This window comes from Artemia franciscana, chromosome 9 (genome assembly GCF_032884065.1).
Source record: "Artemia franciscana chromosome 9, ASM3288406v1, whole genome shotgun sequence".
Classification (NCBI taxonomy): Eukaryota; Metazoa; Arthropoda; class Branchiopoda; order Anostraca; family Artemiidae; genus Artemia; species Artemia franciscana.
In genome coordinates, this window is record NC_088871.1 from 11497978 (window position 1) to 11520895 (window position 22918).

The 22918-nt window shown below is 35.0% G+C and overlaps 2 protein-coding genes and 1 non-coding gene across 5 annotated transcripts in view; 2 read left to right on the top strand and 1 right to left on the bottom strand.

The window, feature by feature from the left end:
• The window catches only part of LOC136030998 (serine--tRNA ligase, mitochondrial-like), a 44332-nt gene extending 34023 nt beyond the window's left edge, over positions 1-10309 (top strand). Inside the window, exons 3-4 of the mRNA XM_065710159.1 lie at positions 4342-4526; positions 9795-10309. Coding sequence (XP_065566231.1) covers positions 4342-4526; positions 9795-10284 — 675 coding nt within the window. The 3' untranslated portion in view covers positions 10285-10309. The remainder of the gene's footprint in view (positions 1-4341; positions 4527-9794) is intronic.
• Positions 1-22918, bottom strand: part of LOC136030997 (synaptotagmin-4-like) — a 340989-nt gene that overhangs the window by 164202 nt on the left and 153869 nt on the right. For 2 of the 3 annotated variants that reach the window (XM_065710156.1, XM_065710158.1), the window contains exon 10: positions 16937-21670. The exons of the other annotated variant lie outside the window; for it this stretch is intronic. In XM_065710156.1, coding sequence (XP_065566228.1) covers positions 21551-21670 — 120 coding nt within the window. In that variant the 3' untranslated portion in view covers positions 16937-21550. Of the gene's footprint in view, positions 1-16936; positions 21671-22918 lie in introns of those variants that run through there. 3 annotated transcript variants of the gene reach the window in all.
• Positions 1111-1184, top strand: Trnai-aau (transfer RNA isoleucine (anticodon AAU)). Its single transcript has one exon. It is a non-coding gene; the product is annotated as a tRNA-Ile (tRNA).

The following is a 22918-nucleotide window of genomic DNA, read 5'->3' on the forward strand; positions in this document are numbered from 1 at the left end:
ACAAAATACTAAGAAGTAATAAGCGCTACTTACGACCGACTCTAACTCGTGTTTGGGAGGAGAGTACCGTCGGTAATCTGCGGTAGTAACTAGGTTTCTAGCCCCTATCTACAAAAATTTGGGATTTGGTAACTTTACCATAAAAAAGATCAAGGAGGCATGTTATTTTTTTTTTCTTTTTGTTTTTCTCAGGGACTTTAGAGTCAAACCAATGGTCATAGAACATGGGGAAAGAGCCAATGCGTACAGAAATCACAAGTTTTAGTGCCTCTTCAAAGTGACCAAAGAGATTGAAGGGCAACTAGCCCCCTTCCCATGCCTTTTTCCCCTAATAGCATCCGATCAAAATCTCAAGAAAGCCATTTAAGTCAGCACACTTGAATCGTCCAATGACTATACCTTTGAGGTTGACATTACCTCCCATAGTCCTGGTAAAATGGCTGTAAGCTACGCACTTTGCCAATTGTACACATTTAGTATTTGATATTGGTAAATATATGGGATGTTTTGGGGGAAATTTTCTTTGGTATGGAATTTTCCATCGGAAGAAATTTTAGGGGAAGATTTTACACGCAGGGGATGTAGCCTACCCTGGCTTGATTTAAAGGTTAAAAATTAAATTAAAAAAACAAATTAGTTTTTTAACTGAAAGTGAGGAGCAACAATGATACTTAAAACGAACAGGAATTTTTCCGTGTATGAGAGGACTGTCCCTTCCTCGAAAATTCCTTTACGCTACGGTTTGACACTTTGTCATAATTCTTTAAAAAAAAACGTTCAAATACTAGGGTCCTTGAATTTGATTAAGAAGTTTTTTTTAAGAACTAAAAAACTTCAGCGTAAGGAGGGTTGGTTGAGGAAGGGGCAGCTTTCCCCATGTACGTAATAATTTCTTTTCGTTTTAAGTTTTAATGTTGCTACTTACTTTCAGTAGGAAAATCCTTTTTTTTTATTGATCAAGATTGAAGAGGTGATGTTAGGTGCCGAGAAAATTGATCCCGTGCATAGCTGTAATGCTTATTTAGAAGTTTCGTTTGCATTATTTTTCTATTAACATATTTTTCTGCCGCAATAGATTCACAAACTTTTTTTTTAATTACTGTTTCCAACGGCTTGTTAGCTCAGTTGGTTAGAGCGTCGTGCTAATAACGCGAAGGTCGTGGGTTCGATCCCCTCACGAGCCATGATTTTGACCTTCATATGGTAACTCCATTAGGCTATTTTAGGGATATAGTCTATATCGAGCTAACAAATTTTTATAGTATTCAATATTAATTTGCTTTCTTACGCTTTTCTTCAGTCGAAGTGTGCCTTTTTGTGAAAAATGGGGTTATAATCCAATGGGGTTTTGGATTATAATCCAAAGGACAATACAGCCTAAAGCGTCTAATCAACAAGAGCTCTGAATTAATTAAAATCTTCTGCCAATTCAATGTTGTAACTTTTGACAACATGGATGAACGTAGTGCCTTTTGATTTAGTTCAACATCCCCTGAAATTTTCAACTTAATAAATTAGGGATTTCTCAGATATTGCAGGTGCGCCCTTATGACAACCTGAATGCGCATGGTTTAACCCCCCCCCCTCATCATTGCCTAAAAATTTCAGCTTAACACTCTTAGACATTCTTAAGATATTACAGATATGCCCTTTTGACAACCTGGATACATATAGTTTCTTTTGATTTGGTTCAACATTGACTCATAGTTTCAAATTTATGCCCTTAGTCTATGCTGATGTATTGTACATAAGATCTTTTGACGACCTGGCATAGTAATATTTTAATTTGTTCAACATTCTCCTCAGCATTCTCTGAAAGTTTCAACTGGGTACCTTAGCCGCTCCTGAGAATTTTTCAGGTACGCCATTTTGACAACCTGGACGCGCGTAATGTTTTTTTTATTATTATTATTTAAAACTCCCTCATCATTACCTGAAAGTTTGAATTAAATACCCTTAGCTGTTCCTGAAATATCACAGATACAACCTTTTGACAACCTTGGAAGCATTTGGTGTTTTTTGATCTGGTTCAACCTCCCCAACAACATGCCCTGAAACTTTTAACATACTACACTGTCCCGTTGCCGATGTATTACGTCATTGTCATTTAGAATACCTGGATGCACAACTCTTTTGATTTCGTTCAGTAGTAATAATAGTAGTAGTAGTAGTAGCAGTAGAAGTAGTAGTAGTAGTTTTTGCAGTAGTAATAGTATTGTTTATAGTAGTAGTAACTGGAGTAGTAGTAGAAGTAGTACTGATAGTAACAGGAGTAGTAGTAGCAGTAATAGTAGCAATAGTCTTAGTAGTAGTAGCAGCAGCAGTAGGAATAGGGCCTAGCCGAGTGGATGGCACGTTCGAACTATAATTCTAAGTCCTTCGGGAGGTGAGCTCGAGTCGTGGTGTAACAAATCCTTTGGCTTTAGATTGGAGTAAGTAGTGTAATTTTGCAAGCTCAAGTGCGCGTATACACAGATTGTATTTCTCAATAGTAATATCAGTAGAAACGTTACTAAGATATTATAGATTCACATAGTGTTATTTGATATAGTTCATCATCCTGCTCAGCATTCCCTGAAGTTTCACCTCAATACCCTTAGACTTTTCAGATACACACAGGACTAAACATTCCCTCTTTCCTAATAATTTGAAGGAATAGAGATAAAAAACGGCCCCATTATTCAAAGAATGATTAGCGGATTAATAAACCAAAATTGAAATATTTTAAGTTATATTTATTAAACTAATTTAAACATGCCATGCGTGAGAAAGTTTTTGGCTTTTCTTAGCAAGAACCTAGCAAAGAATGAACTACGTTCTTTTGGGAGACGTTGGTGTCATTACCTCACCACGTTCATGGATCACCTAGACGGTCGTCTGATTGTTCCAGAAGGGATTTGAGGTTGCTTTTGAAGTTATTACGTCATTTCTTTCTAAGTCCTCCAGCTGTATCCACCGTAGACTATTCGCTTGAATAAAACTTCTGATGGGCGCATTTTCCCCATTCGATGCATTTAATCCAGAAACCTTAGTTGCCACAGTTGCACTTCCTGGAGAATAGACCTTGCTAACTAAAAAAAAAAAAAAAAGAGAGAGTTGACGTCTTCCTCATAATGAAGACGCTTCAGTATTTTGTTTTTGGCGAAAACTACCTTTTTACACACATCCAGGACTAAACATTCCCTCTTTTCGAATAATTTAAAGGAATAGAGACAAAAAAACGGCTAGCAGTAGAAGCAGTAGTAGTAGTTTCAGAATGTAATGTAGTAGTAGTAGTAGTAGTAGTAGTAGTAGTGGTAGTAGTAGTAGTAGTAGTAGTAGTAGTAGTAGTAGTAGTAGTAGCAGTAGAAGTAGTAGTTTTAGCAGTAGTTATAGTAGATCTAGTAGAAGTAGTACTGATAGTAACAGTTGTAGTAATATTAGTAGTAGTCTTAGTAGTGATAGAAGCAGTAGGAATATGGCATAGCCGAGTGGATGGTACGTTCGAGTTTTAATCCTAAGTCCTGCGGGAGGGGGCCATGAGTCCTGGAGTAGCAAATTCTTTGACTTTGGATTGGAGTAACTAGTGTGATTTTGCAAGCTCAGCTGCCCGTTAAATGTGTTAAAAATGTTTTTTTTTAGCATCAGCTGTGGTTAGCTCTTTACTATGTTACAGCTGTTGCTTCAACCATGATAACTTCCGTCTGGTCTCTTCAAACCTCATAATTTGACATAACCGGAGTCAGTATAAAGCTTTTTTTATACAAATCGTCAAAGAGAAGTTTTGGACAAATTTGTTTGAAACTAATAAAAAGGCCAGAGCCCATAAAATGGCACTTCTTGCTGCCATACCAAATGACTAGAACAAGTATGAAAACAAGTTTTTTTTTGCATGCCTTTCAAACATATATTTTAGATGCAAGTAAATTTGTAAGTCGTGTATACTTGGATTTTTCGGCCCGAAAATTTAAGATAGGTTCCCTTTATACGTTATACCCTGTTGAATGTATATTGTAGTCCCCTTGTATTTTATGGATGGAAGGGATAAAAACCCCTTTGCTATACGATGTTGTAATTTATTTTTGCTCTGATGTGTAATGGTGTGCCTTGTTTCGTTACAGTGTCCAGTATCCCAAATGTTGATTGGTTTTAATTTACTATAAGTGATGTTTGAAGAGGCTTCCAAAAGGATTTGGCGTGATGTCTATAAGAGCTATATAAGAGTGTTATATAAGAGTTCTATTTTTGCCGACTTTTCGCTGGAGGGTCTTTAGTTTTTTCCTTTTATGTATTGAGAGAAATCTTTTTCTCTTTCTTGTATTGTGGCTTGTTGATGTTAGACAGCGATTGTTTTTATTTCAGGTCTATACACTAGATCCGAGCCTTCATGGGGACTTGTGTCTGTCAGGTACATCTGAGATGGCGATTGCTGGTTTCTTATCAAACCAAGTACTTAATGTTGATGAACTTCCTCTTAAGTTGGCTGCTGTTAGTCGGTGTTATCGAGCAGAGATTTCTAGCTCCTTTGATGAAAGGGGTATTTACAGGTTAGTAATTCACCTTGATTAGATTATAATGCTAGTCAAGTAAGGATGATTAAGTGTCGCGTCAGTTCGGTGTTGCCGATCCCATTGCAGCTCTCATTAGGCTTCAGATGGAATTTTAAAAGTCAATTGAGTCCAGTAGCCTTGCCATCGTGATTCGTCCCAAGTGTCTTTGTGTATTTTTATAGTACCTAAGTTATTATTTCTTTTTTTTTTTTTTATTTATTCCATTTCTGGTCTTGTACCGTTTTTCAGATGGACAATAGATTTATCTATCTATCTAGAATGTATCAGTCGCATGGGCAGAGATGTCAATTTATGATCAACATATTTTTTTTTACCTAACCCGATATAATTAAATACAGGCATATGAAGACGACAATTTTGACAGAATAATAATTTAAAAAATGTTTTGCAGTTCGGGTTTTATTATGTTAGAATTTTTTTCTTCTGCAACAGCTAAAATAGTTTAGCACCTTAAAAAGCTGGGTGAAAGAACAAGAAACCATGAGAGAGGAAGACAGATTGTTGGGTACACACATCGTAAGTCAATCCTAGGCTGTGTACCAATTCGACTGTATGGTCCATTTTGCTGACTAGACTCCGAGGAATTTTTGTGGTTCAAGTCCGAAGGTCTTTCACTCCAGTAAAATTGAAAATATACAGCCTGAAGATGCTCTTTTTCCAACCCCCAAATTAGGAAAATCTTCTTAAATTCCCTACTCCGAAAAGTTGTACTTCTTAGTAATTGTGATTGTTGGCGTAAAGAAGAATCCCACGAAGAAAATTTGGGAAGGATCGCTTAAAATTTCAGTATCGAGGCGTTTTCTCCCTCTGTAAATCTGTTGACCCCCCAACCTTAAGATTGAACCTATGTGTAAGCACGGTTTTGTATTTTAATCGCACTTTGCTTGCCCAATCTTATCAGATGGGAAGAAAATTAGTGTGAGGTGATTTGTTTTATTAACCAGAAATTTATAATTTTATGGGGGAAAGGGTTGTTATTAAGAGATGGAAAAGAAGAATGAACCACGAAAACTATGGTTTGACTTAACTTGACTTAATTCTGCTGCCGACTTGACGCCAGCATCAAGAGAGCAGACATCATCCTCATGCAGGACACATGGTCTTGAATATCCGCGGATGCATTTTCAGGTCTTATTCCCGCCTTGCTTAGGGAATGATGTAGGTGATCTATTTATCACCTACTCTGTAAAAGAGTTTATTCCTATTAGCGAAATGGGGAAGAAAGCTGAACCACGAAAATAATGGCTTGACGTAGCTTGATTTAATTGTCCTGTCGACTTGGCGACATCATAGAGAGAGCAGACACCATCCTCCTCCAGGGCATTCGGTCTTAAACATCCGCGGGTGCATCTTCAGGTCTAATTCCTGCCTTGCTTAGAAACTGATGAAGACTATTGGGCCATCTCGTTCTTAGACGACCATGTGGTCTTTTCCACCCAGCGGCCATGGGGTTGAAATTGTAGGTGACGTGATAGGTCTTTTTCTGGCACTTGGAGGAGATGGCTGTACCATCCCTTGCGGAAAGTGCAGAGAGAAATGGATTCATACGGGAAACGAGGTTAGTGCTATTGACAAAATCTTACAAGCGAAGTCCTTATCTTTTGGAGTCTTTTGGAGTCTTTTGGATTGAGTTGCACCCAACTTTCTCAAAGTCGATGTGGTTCTTTGTCAAGTTTCTACGCCGTGCAATAGGACTGAGCTTACAGATGCATTAAATATCCGCATTTTTTGGAGGCTGCTGACAACAGGGTTGCACCAAGTTTTGTTGTGTCTCCCTTGGATGGAAGTTTCCTTGGCGATCCGTGCGTTGAATTCGCTCTCGGCTAATCCATCACCACAGAATGGAGCCGAGGTACGTGAAGTCCTTCACGACTGCCACCTGGTTTTTGCATACTTTGACTGCAGGAGCAGGTGGTTGAGATGACTGTGGATCAATAAACATGATCGTCGTTTTGCTCCAGCTGATGTTGAGCCCAACTTTGCCAGCTTGAGAACCATGGATAACTGACGAAATCATAAGTAAGAGAAATAAAAGAAATATGCTATTAGAACTAGCTCTGAATACCCAGAATTAGATTGATTTCGAGGCAATCAACTGAGTAAACTTTCTGCAACGTCAAGCTAAAACGAGCTATTTTAGTGAGAAGTTCAGCGAGCGCAAGTGTGTGATATTATAGCTGTGTGGCAAATTACCATTGAATTTATCGGTAAAAAATTGCAGTCATTGCTAGAAATGATTGAGCAAATTTTCTTTCGCTGAGGAGAAGGATGAGTTTCGGTTTGAAAATGCCCAGGTGATGAGATTTTAAAACCTGCCAAGGGTATTAAATTCAATTCTGCCGTGAATGATTGTCTGAATTTTACGGACATTTAGGCAAAAATTATTTAGCTACTTCCTTCCCTACTTAACATTATTAATGTATCCCCAACAACAGGAATGTTCCCAGATACCCAGAAACAGGCTAAAGTAATACCTCTGTTCTAAGGAGGTAATCGTAGATGCATCAAAAAAGTTAATGACACTGCGGCGTGTTTTAACAAACTCAAAGTACTCGATATTCGACAACTTCTGGGTATCTGTTCCCAGATACCCAGAAACAGGCTAAAGTAATACCTCTGTTCTAAGGAGGTAATGGTAGATGCATCAAAAAAGTTAATGACACTGTGGCGTGTTTTAACAAACTCAAAGTGCTCGATATTAAACAACTTCGAGATTATCAAGCAGGAATATTCTCGTATCAGGATTGGAATTGTGTCATTCCTGGAGTATTTTATACTTTTTATAGAGAAAATAGATCACTTGATAGTCACAGCACCCGCAATGTTGACAATCCTGTCACTGAATACAAATGTGGAACTAGAGCAGATTTCTCGATCCTCTGATTCGGAACACTTCCTCAGAGCATTCGGGCGTTGGAACACTTTCAATTTATTCAATAGTAAAATGAGTAACTTTCTTTTTCATAGATGTTTTGTTTTGGTTATTATTTTTCTTTTTTGCATATTTTTTTTTTTATATTTTCAGGAGAAAAGTTGGTCATAATTTGTTTGTTTTATATCCCTTTTCCTTTGTTTTGTTTGTCTGTTAGGACAGATATATGTAGTTGCCCAGTACCAAGTGCTTTCATGTCTTTCTTTGAATAATTTTGTAAATAATCTTAAATTGAAACTAAAGCTGAAATTAAATGAAATGAAGCTGAAGTGGACAGAACGGTAGTAATAGTAGTAGCTTCTTTCAGAAAATGACAGGATTCTGCTTTGTCAGACTTGATTAGGATAATTACATTTTTTATTAAAGATCGGAACTTTCAAATCTGCAACCGGCACTAAAACGCTTAGCCCCATCTAAACTTGATGTGATTTTTGCATTTACGATTTTAAATTGTTTTTTCATATTTGAGTTTGTCCTCTTTTCTTTGTTTATTTCTTTATTTTAATATTTTCTATATTTGACTCAATGCTGTTTTTGTTTGCACGGGTCTGAGGTTCTAATATGTGAGCTTTGATTTCGCTTCTAAGATTCCATCTTCTAGTAAAATTTTGCCTTTTAAGAAAAGCAACTAGATTTTATTTTCTATTTTCTCTGGCTTCTCAAAAAATGATTCCTAACTTTTTCTGAAAATATGTTCTTCACCAGTGCAATTTTCTAAAATGGATATGCTTTGAAATTTCTGTTCAAATTTCACAACATTCCTCTTTGACTATTCGATTTAAGTAAAAAAGAAAAAAAAAATCTACTAGCGTTCCATATACATTCTACGTTCCGGAAAAATTGCGGCCGTAAATGTTGTGGCCGAGAGACAAGGTCCGTCCAGTAAAATTAAGGCCTTAAACATACTTTTTTCATGTGTTTAACCCCTTCGAAGAAAAATTGAATGATCAGACTCTTCTCTTTAAATCTCAACAGATTTTATCAAACGCCTTACATGGCCATGCCAATCAGTGGAAGCACTTGTCACAATAAAAGACGAGGCATTAAACATGTAATAATCACAGCCATAGCCATCGTCTTACAAATTTATGTGCAAACTCGACATAACACAACTAGAGTCAAACTAAAACCAAAAGCATTTAAATATCCAGCTTTCGGATTTAAATTGGATTTGTTCGCACCTATGGAAGTTAATGTCTTATGGTTGGTTATACTTATGGTACATAATGTAAATAACATGTACATAACATAATGGTACATAATGGTAATGGTTATGTTAACATAATGGTAACTATGTTACCATAATTACCATTATTTATATAATTACCATTATTAATTACCGTGTTAACATTTTTATGTTAACACGGAGTTAACATAATGGTAATGGTTATGTACATATGGTACATTACATAATGTAAACAATTATGGTACATAATGTCTATTTGTGTGCATCTATGGAAGTTAATGTCTTATGGTCTTTGACAGCTGGGTATTGTTATTAAGAAGCTAATTAATTCTGTTTATTCTAAAATCAATTTTAAAGTGAAACGTTTTGTCATTTGCAGTGTCAATTAATTGCAGTAATTATTTAAGTAACGGTGTAGGACTCTGGACCGGGCAAGTCCAATCTTTTATAATAGGGAGCCATATTGTCACTTGAAATAATTCAATGGGCCACAGAACCTATTAAATTTCGAGATAAATGAGTACATAAAGAAACAATTAAAAGCCGTTAATTTCATCTTCGAAAATAGGAAAAAAAATAATATAAACATAGAAAGGAACCAAAATCTACTCCCAATTTGGTAGTATGTTTTTTACCAAATGGTAAAAAAAAATTACCAGTTAGTGTATCGTGTTCAAAGGTTGTTTAGGTGTGACATAAATATCAAAAAATTTATTAGATAAAGTAAAATTTTATTTTTTCCCATTTTGTAACAAATTTGCTAAAAAAAAAATACCAATTGGAGTGAAAATGACTAGCGGGTCACACAAAAATCTCCGGTGGGCCACATGTTGGACATCCCTATTCTAAACCAACGAAAAAATGATGTAATTTCTGTGAGGAGTTCCTGCCTTTTGACTGAAGCCATAAGAACTCAAAATACTAGCAGCAATAAAATCCGGCATCTAATTCTATCAGCAATTCAGCATTAAATGATGTTCCTTACTTAATTGATCTGTTAAAATTAAGACTAGATCTGAAAAAATTTCGATATTAAATTATGGTTTGCCAGTGCTTATATAAAGTACTTTAATAGTTTTACTGTTGGAGCATATTTCAAGAGTAAACCCGGGTTTGGTATTTTTAGGGTTCATCAGTTTACAAAGGTAGAAATGTTTGGTGTAACCAAGAACGACATATCACAAAGTGAAGCTCTTCTCCAAGAGTTTGTCGACATACAGTCAGAGCTTTCAGCCTCCTACGGAATACATTGTCAGTTACTTGACATGCCCCTCCACGAGTTAGGTGCTCCTGCCTACAGGAAATTTGACATTGAAGCTTGGATGCCAGGCAGAAATATGTTCGGTGAAATTAGTAGCTCATCAAACTGCACAGACTTTCAAGCCAGACGTTTAAATATTAAGTATGAAAGCGGTGAAGACACTTACTTCTGTCATACAGTTAACGGTACAGCCTGTGCAGTACCAAGAATGTTAATAGCTTTGTTGGAAACGTTTCAGAATCGGTATGCAGATACAATTAATATTCCAGAAGTGTTATGGCCTTATATGAATTATCAAAAGCTTTTAACGCCCCCTGTGTTTCCCCTCAAAATGAGGTATATAAAATCCTGGTAGAAGAAATAAATGGTTGTTTTTATTAGTTATGGTACTTATAAATTCTTTTTGAGTTTTTTGATGTTAGGTTTGATCTATGGGCATAAAGGAAGAGGTGGAACCTCCTTCTATAAGGAATGAGGAGGTAGAACCTTTTTTGCTGTTTATTCCCATAAGAACTATAATTGACAACAAACAGCATGGGTTTTAGCGATCTCCTTCTTAGGCAACTAACAAAGTTCGAAAACTAGTTTCTTGAAAATACGGAACTCAAATCCCTATATTGAATCGTGATTAATGCTAATAATAAAGTGGCGTGACTATATACATTTTCTGTAAAAAAAAGAAGTCATAACTAGAATAGCCATTGCTGGAACTGATTAGAAATGTTATTGTCATTTGTGCTTGAAGAAAAAGAATAAAATTAATCATATGCCATTTTGTGGCAAAATAACTGGATTTCACCAACCAAATGTGCTTTTATTTACTTGTGTCTTGCCAAGTTGCAATGCTTCTGTTATTATGTTCGCCATCTATGCTTTGCTTAATATAGATGCAATATAGATGACTGGCAATTGTATAGTGCAAATGATTTATACTTCATTTATATTTCCTATATCAAGTGCTTCACTTGTAATTCCGTTTTTGTTTGCTATGCCTTTCTAAACAAAGGAACCTATTGGGCTGAAATGGGGCTCATATAACCCTCTCTGGCTGGAGAAGATCAAGTAGTGGGGGACGATGGTTATAGTATATAATCTTGTTTTTTAGTGTTTGTACCGCATATGACCCTCTGTGACTGGTGAAGGTCAAGAGAGAGATGGGGGGGGGTTCACATATTGGAATCACTTATTTGTGTTTTATGTGATTTGGCACGTGATTTATCATTGTTTACTATCTCAAGTTTTTAACTTGAAATCATAATCTAAAAACTACGGACAAGGTAACAAGTTATATTAGGGTCCCATTAAGGACTCAAAATGGAATTTTTTTTTCCAGAAGCGATTATTATATTTGGAAAGAGCATAAAAAAGGCATCAAATATTGTATTCATTTTCTTTCTAGCTAAATTGTATGAAAAGGGGAAAATTTAGTGTTTTTGTTAATGCAGGAGGAGGTCAAGAGGAGGTTTGGATAGCTGTTGGAGGAGTGGTAGCTCTTTGAACTACAATTTTTGCAGTGGAATTATAGAAAATACGAAAAAAATACTTTCCTTTCACTCGCATGTATACCATTAATCAGGGAGGCGTAGTCTTGGTTAAAAAAGAAAGGGCAGTTCATAAAAATAGTACTGTTAACTGCAAATTTTTGCCACAAAATTATTGACATTACGAGAAAATACAGTTACGTGGCTCCAATGTCTTCCATTCAATAAGGGAAGTGCAGTAGTGATTCTCTATAGATTTTGTGCAAAAACAAATGGCTTGTCCCCATGAAATAGCTTTTTTGTAGGACTTTTCACTATGAAACTCCATTTTTTTCCACGAGTTAAGTAGAATTTCTAAAAAAAAGTGGGTGTTCTTGTGCTTGAATCATCATATTTTAAGATTTGTTTATGTGATTCTATAGCGTAGTGGTTACCACACTCACTTTATACGCAGGAAAGATCTGGTTCCATCTTGGAGGAAACCGCTTTTTTGTTTTGCCAACATTTTCTTTTTTTACAGCAAGCAATTACGAGAGGTGGTAGGAAAAGGTCAATAGGATACTAGGCTAAGCTTTTGTTGGGAGGGGGGGACATTGGAGTTTTTTTTCACTTGAATTTGTCATTTTTACCTCTCCCAAATATGTACTCTTGGCAAAATTTTTGCAGTTATTTTCATGTAGTTGCCTCAATTGATGTTTTGATAAATTTGAATAAATAAATTAAGAATGAATGAATAAGATAAATAAAGATAAAATAATCTATATATATAAAAATAAGTTGTTTGTTTGTGGGTCTGTCGAGTGACGTCATGTCATCTTGTCGTCATGAAGTTAGTTGTCGTCATGTTTGTTATGACGATGACGTCATTAAAAGTATTTAAGAAAATCGTTCAAAGACAAATTTTTAATTGTAAGAAGATCGTGGACGGAAAAATGTTTAATTGTAAAATGACTGAAGAACCTACAATGGCAACAGCCGAGGAAGCTGCTCAAAGAGTCTATGCCAAAAAACTTGCGGCTGATAGAGAAAGTAAGAAAAGAAAGCGTGCCGAGGAATCACAAGAACAGCAAGAAAACAGGCTTGCGGCTAAGGAACGCAAAACCGCGCAGTTAGATGAAAATCCACCTGGACAGCGAGAGTCAAAACATATCAAAACTGAAAATGATAGCGATGATGATTGGGTTTGGGATTTTGACTTGGATAAGGTCATCAATGCCTACCAGATTTTAGTTAAAAAAAACAAAGGTTCGGCGATATGTAGTTCATAGTGACGCTGAAAAATAAAGAAGAAAAAGAAAACTGAAAAAAGAAAAAAGGTAAAAACTAAAAAAAAACTAAAAAGAAAAAACACTCAAAGAGAAATTACAGACCGGGACTCAAATGACGGAAGGGACAGAGGGAATATAAATGACGACCGGGACACTCAAAGAGAAATTACAGACTGGGATACCGGGACACAAATGACGACCGGGACACAGGGAATATAAATGACGACCAGGACACAGGTATTTAAGAATATCGTTCAAAGACAAAGTTTTAATTGTAGGAAGATCGTTGAAAGAGAAATTTCTAATTGTAAAATGACTGAAGAACCTACAATGGCAACACCCGAGGAAGCTGCTCAAAACGAATGTATTCAAGCCGAAGTAGCTGAGTTGGTAAAGCGTTATGTTTCAGGTTCTAGGTCAGAGAGCTCCAGGTTTGAACCTTGGCTTTAGCATTAATACAAAAGAAAAAAACTAAAAAAGGTAAAAACTACAAAAAAAAAACTAAAAAGAAAATACTAAAAAAGCTAAAAAAGCTAAAAAACTACAAAAAAAACAAAAAAAAGGTAAAAAACTAAAAACTAAAAAAGAAAAAAAAAACTAAAAAAAGGTAAAAACTACAAAAAAACTAAAAAGAAAAAAAAACTAAAAACTAATAAAAAAAACTAAAAAAAAAACTAAAAATTGAAAAAGAAAAAGAAAACTAAAAAAAGGAAAAAAACTGAAAAATAAAGGAGAAAAAGAAAACTAAAAGCCGGGACACAGGGAATATAAATGACGACCGGGACACTCAAAGAGAAATTACAGACTGGGACACTGGGACACAAATAACGACCGGGAGATATAAATGACGACCGGGACACTCAAAGATAAATTACAGACCGGGACACCGGGACACAAATGACGACCGGGACACAGGGAATATAAATGACGAACGGAACGCTCAAAGAGAAATTACAGACTGGGACACTGGGACACAAATGACGATCGGGATGCTGGGAATATAAATGACGACCGGGACACAGGGAATGTTCGATTAGCAATCACCATCAACAAAGCTCAAGGGCAATCATTAGAATAATGAGGTATAGATCTGAATACGGATTGTTTTTCCCATGGACAATTTTATGTTGCATGTTCAAGAGTCGGTAAACCTGACAATCTATTTATATGCACAGACAATGGGACATCGAAGAATGTTGTGTATTCGCAAGTATTACGTAGTTAAAAACATATATATATCTATAACGAAAAGAGAAATTTTTTCTCTTTTATCTATATTCACAGGTGGGACACAGGGACACAACTGCAATGGCGCGTAACTAATATGGCGCGTAACGACTTACGCGCGCGGGGGGGGCTTGAGGGGGTTGCGAAACGCCCCCACCAACTAGGTGTTGGGGTGGCCCAACTACTAGCCCAACAGCTAGTAATAAATAAAAATGAAAAAAAGATAAATAAAGATAAATAAATGAATAAAGAATAAGAATTAATTATCAATTAAGAATGAATAAATAAATTAAGTTGAATAAATCGAAAATTTAAACCATTATTATTTAATATTATTTCCTATCACACTAAGACAAATTGACTAGCAAAGTAGATTTTCTATGATAAAGAAACAAAATACCAGACTTATCATGACAAAATAATTTGGACTTAAGTTAACTTAAAGGTGAGAAAACATTGATTCTATGCCAAGAAGTGTGAAAAAAAAATATAAATTAATTTAGAGAATTTGATATTTGTCATAAAGGAAAAACCTTTTTTATTGCTTTAATTTAAAATACAACATATTGGACGTAGCATGACAAAATAATATGGATGTAGGTTAACGTAAAGGTGACAAAATGCTGGGCCTTTGCCAAGAAGTGCACAGAATTTACAGAATTTAATTTACAAATTAATTTAGAAAAAAAAGTTTAAAGAATTTGATGATGTTTTGCAAAAAAAAAAAATTAGTTGCTTTAATTTAAAGTACAACTTGTTGGATACAGTGTGACAAAATTATTTGGACGTAGGCCAATTTAAAGATGACAAAATTTTAGGGCGTATGTCAAGAAGTGCATGAAAATTTAATTTACGATCTAATTTACAAAAAAAAAATTATTTAAAGAATTAGATGACGTTTTGTACAAAAACATCGATTGCTTTGATTTAAAGTACAACTTGTTGTATGTAGTGTGACAAAAATATTCGGACGTAGGCCAGTTTAAAGGTGACAAAATGTTGGGGTGTGTGTCAAAAAGTGTACAAAAATGACTTTACAATAATTTATTTAAAGTAATAAGAAAAAAATTCTTGGATTTGATTTGTAAGTTTGAAGCCTTATTTATTAGTTATTGCTATTGATTACTCTAAGACAATTATTACTAGTATAATAGATTCTACGTATTAAAGTACCAAGGACAGTGGATAAAATATATTTGTTGGAATCAGTTAAATGACAAATTACCCAATATCTTAACATTATAAACTCAAAAATTCAGTTTTAATGAGAAAAACCTACATATGTAGTTATGCAGTTTTTGATGGTGAAGGGCGACAAATTAAAAAAAAAAAGTGGATAAAAACCTTCAAAAAAGGCCAAAAACATAAGGTCCAAAAAGCTTAAGAAGTTGTTGTTTTCCTTTGAAGGTCTTATTGTCTTTGGAAAGTGACAGAATGTTAATGTGTGAGTTTTCACGGACGAAGAGCGTTGCTAAATTAACAAATTAGTTTTGTATATTTCTTTTCATGGTTTAGTATAAACCATTTAGCCGCTTAACAGTCCTGGCTAAGTGGTCCAATCACTTAGCCGTCTTGGCTAAGTGATTGGTGCGCTGGGTTGGGAATTTTTTGTCCTAGGGGCAGGGAGTTCGACCCCAGGCGTGGCAGGTTATTTGGTTTGGCGCGGAGTTCAGTGGTTTGAATCTTTAGGCTCAGTCAGACTTGACCAAGTTCTAAATGGGTACCTGGAGAAATCTGGGGAATGTAAGCAGGAAGGGTGTGCAAAAGCAAAGGATTGCTGGCCCATTACCCTCCGTTGCATTTTCTGGCTGAAAAGCCACGAAGCGGATATCAGCACCGCCGGTTTAGACCTTGAGGATCTAGTGCCGTCATTCTTAAATACTTAACTTAATATGGCAACACTGGTGAAAATGTGGCAATGCCCTTAAAGATTTATAATTTTTAAATAAATAAAAGAAAAATCTCAGAAAATTATAGTTTTCAGATATGCAAAAAAATTTTTGAATGGTAGTAAAAACCTTTTCTAAGCAGACATATCTCTATTATATTGGATAAATTTATTTGAGCCCCGTTTATAATGAAATAATTAATTCAGATTGTTTTCTTCTACATTATAATATTTCGCAACCTAGCCAAATGTGAGATGATGCCACGCCTGGTAAGCAATAGGCTTTTAAATACGCATTAAAAATATGAACTCAGATTTTATTTCTTGAATCGCCATGCATTGTTTAATTTTTATTCAGTTATCCTTAAGAAGGCTTAGCTTTCTTCGAAGCTGTAGTTGTCTTTGGAAATCAAGTTATCTTTATGGAATGTCTTTGGATTTTTATGCTTGAATTTTTAAAGTCAAAAGGCAGAGTCAAATTAAAAAGTTAAGCTTGCTTACTAATTTTCATGCTTCAGCATGGCAACACTGACAAAATGGTATTCTTTGGTAATAAAAGGAAAATCTGTGCAAATTGGAGTTCTTATGCATGATTAGACCTAAAACTCGTCTATTGGACTATAATGTTTTCATTTTGATGTCTTATGTACTGTATTAGAGCTAAAAAAGAAAATACTAGAAATTTATATATAAAACAAAGCTAGTCGAAAAACAGGCAAATAAAAGTGGCAAAAAAGACGCAAACTGGTTAAAATGGCAATCACCACTGGCAAAAGTGACAAATAAAAAAATCAATTTTGGCCTCAGGCAAAGAAATTGGTGTATAACGGTTACAGGACGAAGACCAACGTATCTTCTCAGGTTTAGACTGATGTCCTTTGTACTTGAGTAAAAATCTAGGAAGCAAGAAATTTTGTAAAAAACGCCCTTCGATTTCTAATTAAAAGATGGTGTCTTTGTTTTAGGTTTTTCTTTTTAATGTCCTTTTTTCACTGGCTGTAAATATGCCAGTATTTTCTTCTTTTGAAGTATTTCTTATTATGTAACTTAAAATACAAACGTATGGACACACCATAAAATTCTTGCCAAGAAGTGCGCAGAGAAACCAAATATGCTAGATTTATCATAAAATAAGAAGCCAAGAAAAGCCGTAGTTTAAGTGTATTTAAATAATATATAATACAACTAAGTTTAATATAACAAAATATAGCACAACTGCTTGAGAGGACAAGTCAAACCATCTAAGGGAAATAGCTATAGTTAAAAGAAATAGGATTCTGAATTGGCGAAAATTTAAGGCGCTTTAATATGAACGTAACAATAATTGAAAACGAATAGCGCCACTCACAACGCAACGTTGCCCAGATTAACTATACAATGCGAAATAAGCTTCACCTAGGTTAAATCTGAATGGACTGAAGTGTGATTTTAATTAAAATTCAAAAGAAAAGTAAAGTCAAAATTAAAGAAAAACAAGTCAAAACGAAAAAGAGCTTTATTTTTTTGGCAAAGTCTTTTATCTTCAGTTCAATATAAAGCAAATCAAAAAAGGAGGATAAATATAATAAACATAAATCGCCTCCTTAAAATTAGCTTCACAATAATGTTGGGTAACACATGATGACATTTGTGACTTTTTTTTAGACGATCTCAGCTATCTCCTCATTAGTTTCCAATACTTTTTGGCTATAGACAATGTCCAAAAATGTCAATGTCAAATTCCAAAGATCAAACAATCAAAATATCAATACAAAAATCAATGTCTCACTTAGTACTTTGTCGTATATAGACAAAAGTGGTCAAGTTATTAAATCTATCAAACTGAAGTTGAATACAGAAACTGAAAATACTTTCAATAAACAGCCACAATAAAGAACTAGAACATGTATGGACCGTCAATAGCTTCTTTCAGTGTTCAGGGTATGTATCTGAATGTGCAACTTGAGTGTTTATACGTTCTCTATGCGGATAGAACATAAAAATAGATCCATAAGAATGAAGGTGAGACTCTATAATTTGACCGTTAACCTGGAGTCACGCCAATCAAGAAAACGTCGTACTAATTTCAAGAGTATAGCATAATCAGTTTATTTCGTAGACCTAAATAATTGGCCCTAAGTTAAGAGCAGAAATTTTATTTACACGTATCTAAGTAAGTGATTTCTTTTAACGGAAAAGTAAAGAGTAGGGGGCTAGTCCACAAGCAATGCTAATCTTGATACCAGTGGAGTTTATGTCCTACTCTGAACTAAACATAATAACAAAACTTATACATCATTACATTCCGAAAATTTTTGGTGACTTATTTTAATTACATATATATGTTAATACTTTTAAATGATAATAGTTTCTATTTTGTATTAAGCAACCAATAGATGGCCCAGTATATTGAACTGAATAAAAAATTTATGTCAGAAGTTGCGCTGCCCTCCAGTTACTAATCTAGTGCATCAGTTTTATAGGATCAGAACCAGTATGGCCGTTTAGTATCTGGTATCAGCCGTCTTGTGTGTATTTATTTATTTATTTATTTTTACTAAGAAAAATCTTAAAAAGGTCAAAAATCTGTTTACATACATTTTTATTACAGTTTTACGAGTTGGACCTTTTTTTTGGGGGGGGGGGGTCAAAACTGATACCCCCTCCCCTGAATACAGCCTTGTCATTAATATAAGCATCAGATGATCTTTCCAAGATCTCCAAAAAGTAGAGCTTGCATCTGGCCAAACTCATGGAATTACGACCCTAACTTCAAAATATATACATTCAACGTGGCCCCAAGTTAATAGTGAAATCTCACGACAAAATTTTTGTAGGACCTGGCCATTACTCTTTTTCTTTCTCCATGATATGCATAGCAGTAATATATTTGCTAAGCTTGGGCGTTTATTTATACAATATACCTGCCATACTCGGGCACCTATTTAAGCACCATTTATGCTGTAAACCTTTCGCGATGCTTCCTAGTAATATATAGATGGTGTCACACCTAAAGAGCCTGACTATTTTCTTTTTTCCATAAATCGTAATGTCTTTAGCTTTTCAGAAACGACTCATTTCGCTGATATTTTGTAAGTCTCATCAAGTGATCTCATTTAAAATATTTTACGTTTAAATGGGGTTGGGGGGGCGGAAGAGAGCTTAACAGGGTGATCCAAGGATGTGAAATTCAATTTCCTATCCTTGGATCCATTTCTCAAGCATAAAACTGGCCTTTGAAATATACATTTGGGAACTTCGTTCCTTTAGGTATAGTGCTGTTGATATACCTAATTGGGAGGGGGGGACTAGATGTCTCTATTGTATGATCACCAGTAAGATTAATGCAGATTAAATTCGTAATAAAAAGAACTAAACAGGACTTTATCCGTGTGTGATTGTTTTTCAACAACAAAAAAACTGTAGCAAAGCTTTAAAAAGAGGAATTCTATTTAAAGACGGTATAAAAGAGGCGAATCCCCCCTCCTTAATATCAATACAGTATGTTAAAAAGGGAATAAATATTAGGCCATTACACAGAGTTCAGCCCCTCGAATTACCTGTAATAAACCACAAACCTTGTCATAGCTTTCCTCAGGACTGGCCAATAGGATGTTGGTACTAACCCACTATTGTACACTCACAATTACTTTGAGTAAAGTTAAAGTCCTTGGAGTTTATTAAAGCCCATTTCATAATTTATACGAAACCCCAAGAACTATATTTTTAATTTGTAGATCAACCGAAAAAAAAATAATAAATAGTCAGGCTCTTTAGCCAAAGAAAGCTAATGGATTGTTTGAGAAGCTAGGTCATTACCTTAAGTGTAGTTAAGAGAAGGGGTCCTTCGAATGGGTGTGTTATGGTAGTGAACTTGAATTCTAAAGAATCAAATGGAATACTATAATTTACCTAAATACGTGAAATTATTTATTAAGGAGCAAGTCCACTGATCAGTTTCTTTACCAGAGAGAGGGAGAGAAACCCTTCATTTGGATATTGATATAAAGCTTAAAAAAGAACAGTGTAATGCAAAGATCAAAACGCAAGGATGAGTTTCACAAGACAGACCCATACCCAGGAGGAGGGGGATCCTTTGGAACGGAGTGCTCCCCGAAAATCGCAAGATTTTCCCGAAAATTCTTTTCAATTCCCCGACAATTCGCTTTTTTGTTGCGATCTTTTCAAAGCCTTACCTCACCTCCCAACTTGATATGTCTACCTTTGTGCCTGCCATAGGGTAATCTAATTAGCTAATGTTCATAGTTCAGCGAATGTTGAAAAACAGATAGCTATTCGCCTTAAAATAATGATTTTCTAACGTTTACATATAAAAGTAATAAATTGAGGCTATTTTAGCTGTTTGGATAATGTATCCAATTAAGTGTGTAAATCGGATGGAACTAAATTCCTGTAAAGAGAAAAATGTAACGTGAACGTTTGTATAATTAGTAAGATTGCGCTGTAATAGAAAACGAAAAAAAGCTTCATACTGTGATCGTTGGGTGTTTGTCATGTGCGCTGAAAATGCTAGTTTTACTTGAAACAAAAAAAAAAACTACTCTCACTGTTTCTCATGGGTGTGAATAATATATAAAAATAAATACAAATTATTTTTCTTTATAGTTTAATTTAAACTTTAAAAATACGTTTTCGGGTATTTTGGTATCTTTGGGGATGCAAAGGGGAAGTTCCAAGTTTGTTTTATTTAGAATAGTCACGTTTTGATCTCAAAAATCTTAAATAGTTATCATTGAATTTATGACTGTATCCAAATGGGAGGTTAGGGGGTTTCAAAATCATAGATTTTGGAAAATGCCGTTTTTGTGTCTTTCTTTTTTTTAATGAAGAAAAAAATCCTTATCTTGCCTTAAATTTTTGTAAATTAGTGCTCCTTGGGCCTAATAATGTTTTTCAAACAAAGATAAATCTAAAGTCTTGCTAAGGATTATTTACGTACATGGTGTTGGCATTCGACCGTTTTTTCTTGGTGCCGGCGAACAATATCCGGGCATATTAGCACCCTGTAATACCTTACATTAATTATGTAAAGGTCCGCTTTCATTCAAGTGTACGCTTGTCATGGGATCAATTTTGGAAGCAGTTCTTTCTTCGGGTTCTTCTTAAACTATCGATATTGTTTGACTCTTTTTTAAGGGAAGTGAAGAAACATTCATTAGTATTTTAAAGACGGGAGTTGAGAAAACGGACTAAAGCTTCCAGGAATCATCTCAAATATCAAATCCTGATAATCCATGGAAATTCCATTCACCTACCTAAACCACTTATCTTTAATAAATTAAAAAAAAATCCGGTAAGCGAATATTTACGCCATGACTATTATTATTTTTATTTGGAATTTTCTTGTCATAACTTGACGCTCAGTTTTCTAATATCTAATTTATTGTTCTTAGCTCTAACTTTATTTATTCGCTGAAATATTGATGAAAATGAAAAAAAGAACACTATCCCAGCTTATGGCACACTTTTTGTTCTTGCAAGGTGTTTTACGCTTTATTTCAATATTGTTAATTCGTTTGTTATATATTGGAAACCACTTTCTTATATATTTTTCTAGCGCTCTACTTTTACTCCTCTACTGAACAAAATTTGTGACTAAAAAAAAAAGTAAAAAAAAAATACTTCATCGTTGGATACTTCATTTGAATAATACGGATTTACTTGCCATATATTGACAATCGCCTTCTATTGTGTTTTTCTAGTGCTACATTTATCTCTTCGCTGAAAGATTTACGTGACTAAAACAAGAAAAAAAAATTAATCTCTTAATTTATGCCATTCAGCGATTTGTCTTCTTGGGGCGTTTAATACCTCATTCCAATGTTGTAAAGCACTGCCGCTCGCATTTGATCCCCCAAGCTCGAGCCTTCCAATAACCTGAAAAATCAAAAATACAAGTGCCAATTAATATTTCATATGTGGTCATAGACAAATTGCAAGACACAGACCTTGTGCTTATTTCATTTCAACAAAAATATACTGCCATCTAGTGCTTCGTGAAAAAACAAAGTTTTTCACTCACCCATAGTATTTAGTAGGTACCACGTGCACAACCAGAGAGGGGTCAGGGAACAAAAGCCTTTCCTGGTAAAAAGAAAGAAAATAAAAACTTAACTCGCGAAACAGGATCACTTTGTATTTGCGCCTCGTTTGTCTTCAGATCCATTTGATAATGTCATTCAAATTACGATAATTCAATTTATTAATATATTTCGATCCCTTTAATTGATTACCATCCCGCCAGTCCATTAAAAATTAACCCCCCCCCCCATAAAAATCATGTGGTGGTGTCCCTGCCACATGTAAAACGACAGGATAGAGAGGAGAAAAGCGGCGTATGTATTTTGCTCTGAAAAATGAAAAAGAAAGCCTATACGCGAAGGAGATGAGCCACGAGATAAACAGCAAAAACAAATGCAGCTAACCTGTTTCTATCACATGGATTTTTTATGCACGTATTACACTCTGATCAAACTATGAGTCAGCTGTGTTTTCAAAGGCTCTTTAAGCTCTTACTCAATTTTGTTTGCAAAGGCTCTCTAAGCTCTCTACTCAATTTAAGCTCTTTGCGAGGGGGTCAACATCCAGTGTGTTCACGGTAACTCTAGTTTGTTTAATCCACGTTTTGTCTAAGTCGTGGAACCCAAATTTATTGTTGCCAAACTATTCTTTGTGTCTGTCTTTACTTCCTTTAGTAATCAGGATGGTCTTTCTGAAGTTACGTTTGAAAACGGCAAGAAAAAGAAGAACTCTTCTTCTTCTTCAGAACTCTGCTAAGCATGGAAATAGTTTGTTTCTCCAAATGATCGCTGGACTCGAATGACAAAGAAAAGATGCATTTTTCTTCTTCCTTAGAGTTATTGAGAACTCTTATAAGTATAGCAATAGTTTGTTTCTCCGGTCGATTGCTGCACTCTAAGCCAATTTGCGGTAATACACTGCAGTCGTTGCTCCTATATCATCATCACTGACACTCTCTGGATTTTCTCGCCACTCATTGTCAATGGCAGTTTTGTGGTTTAATGACGCTAACCACCTTATAGATGTCATACTCAAAACTGAAGCTTGTCTGTATGTAAATGATTGCCTTTTTATGAAAGCCACAAGTAAACAAATAGCTTTTCT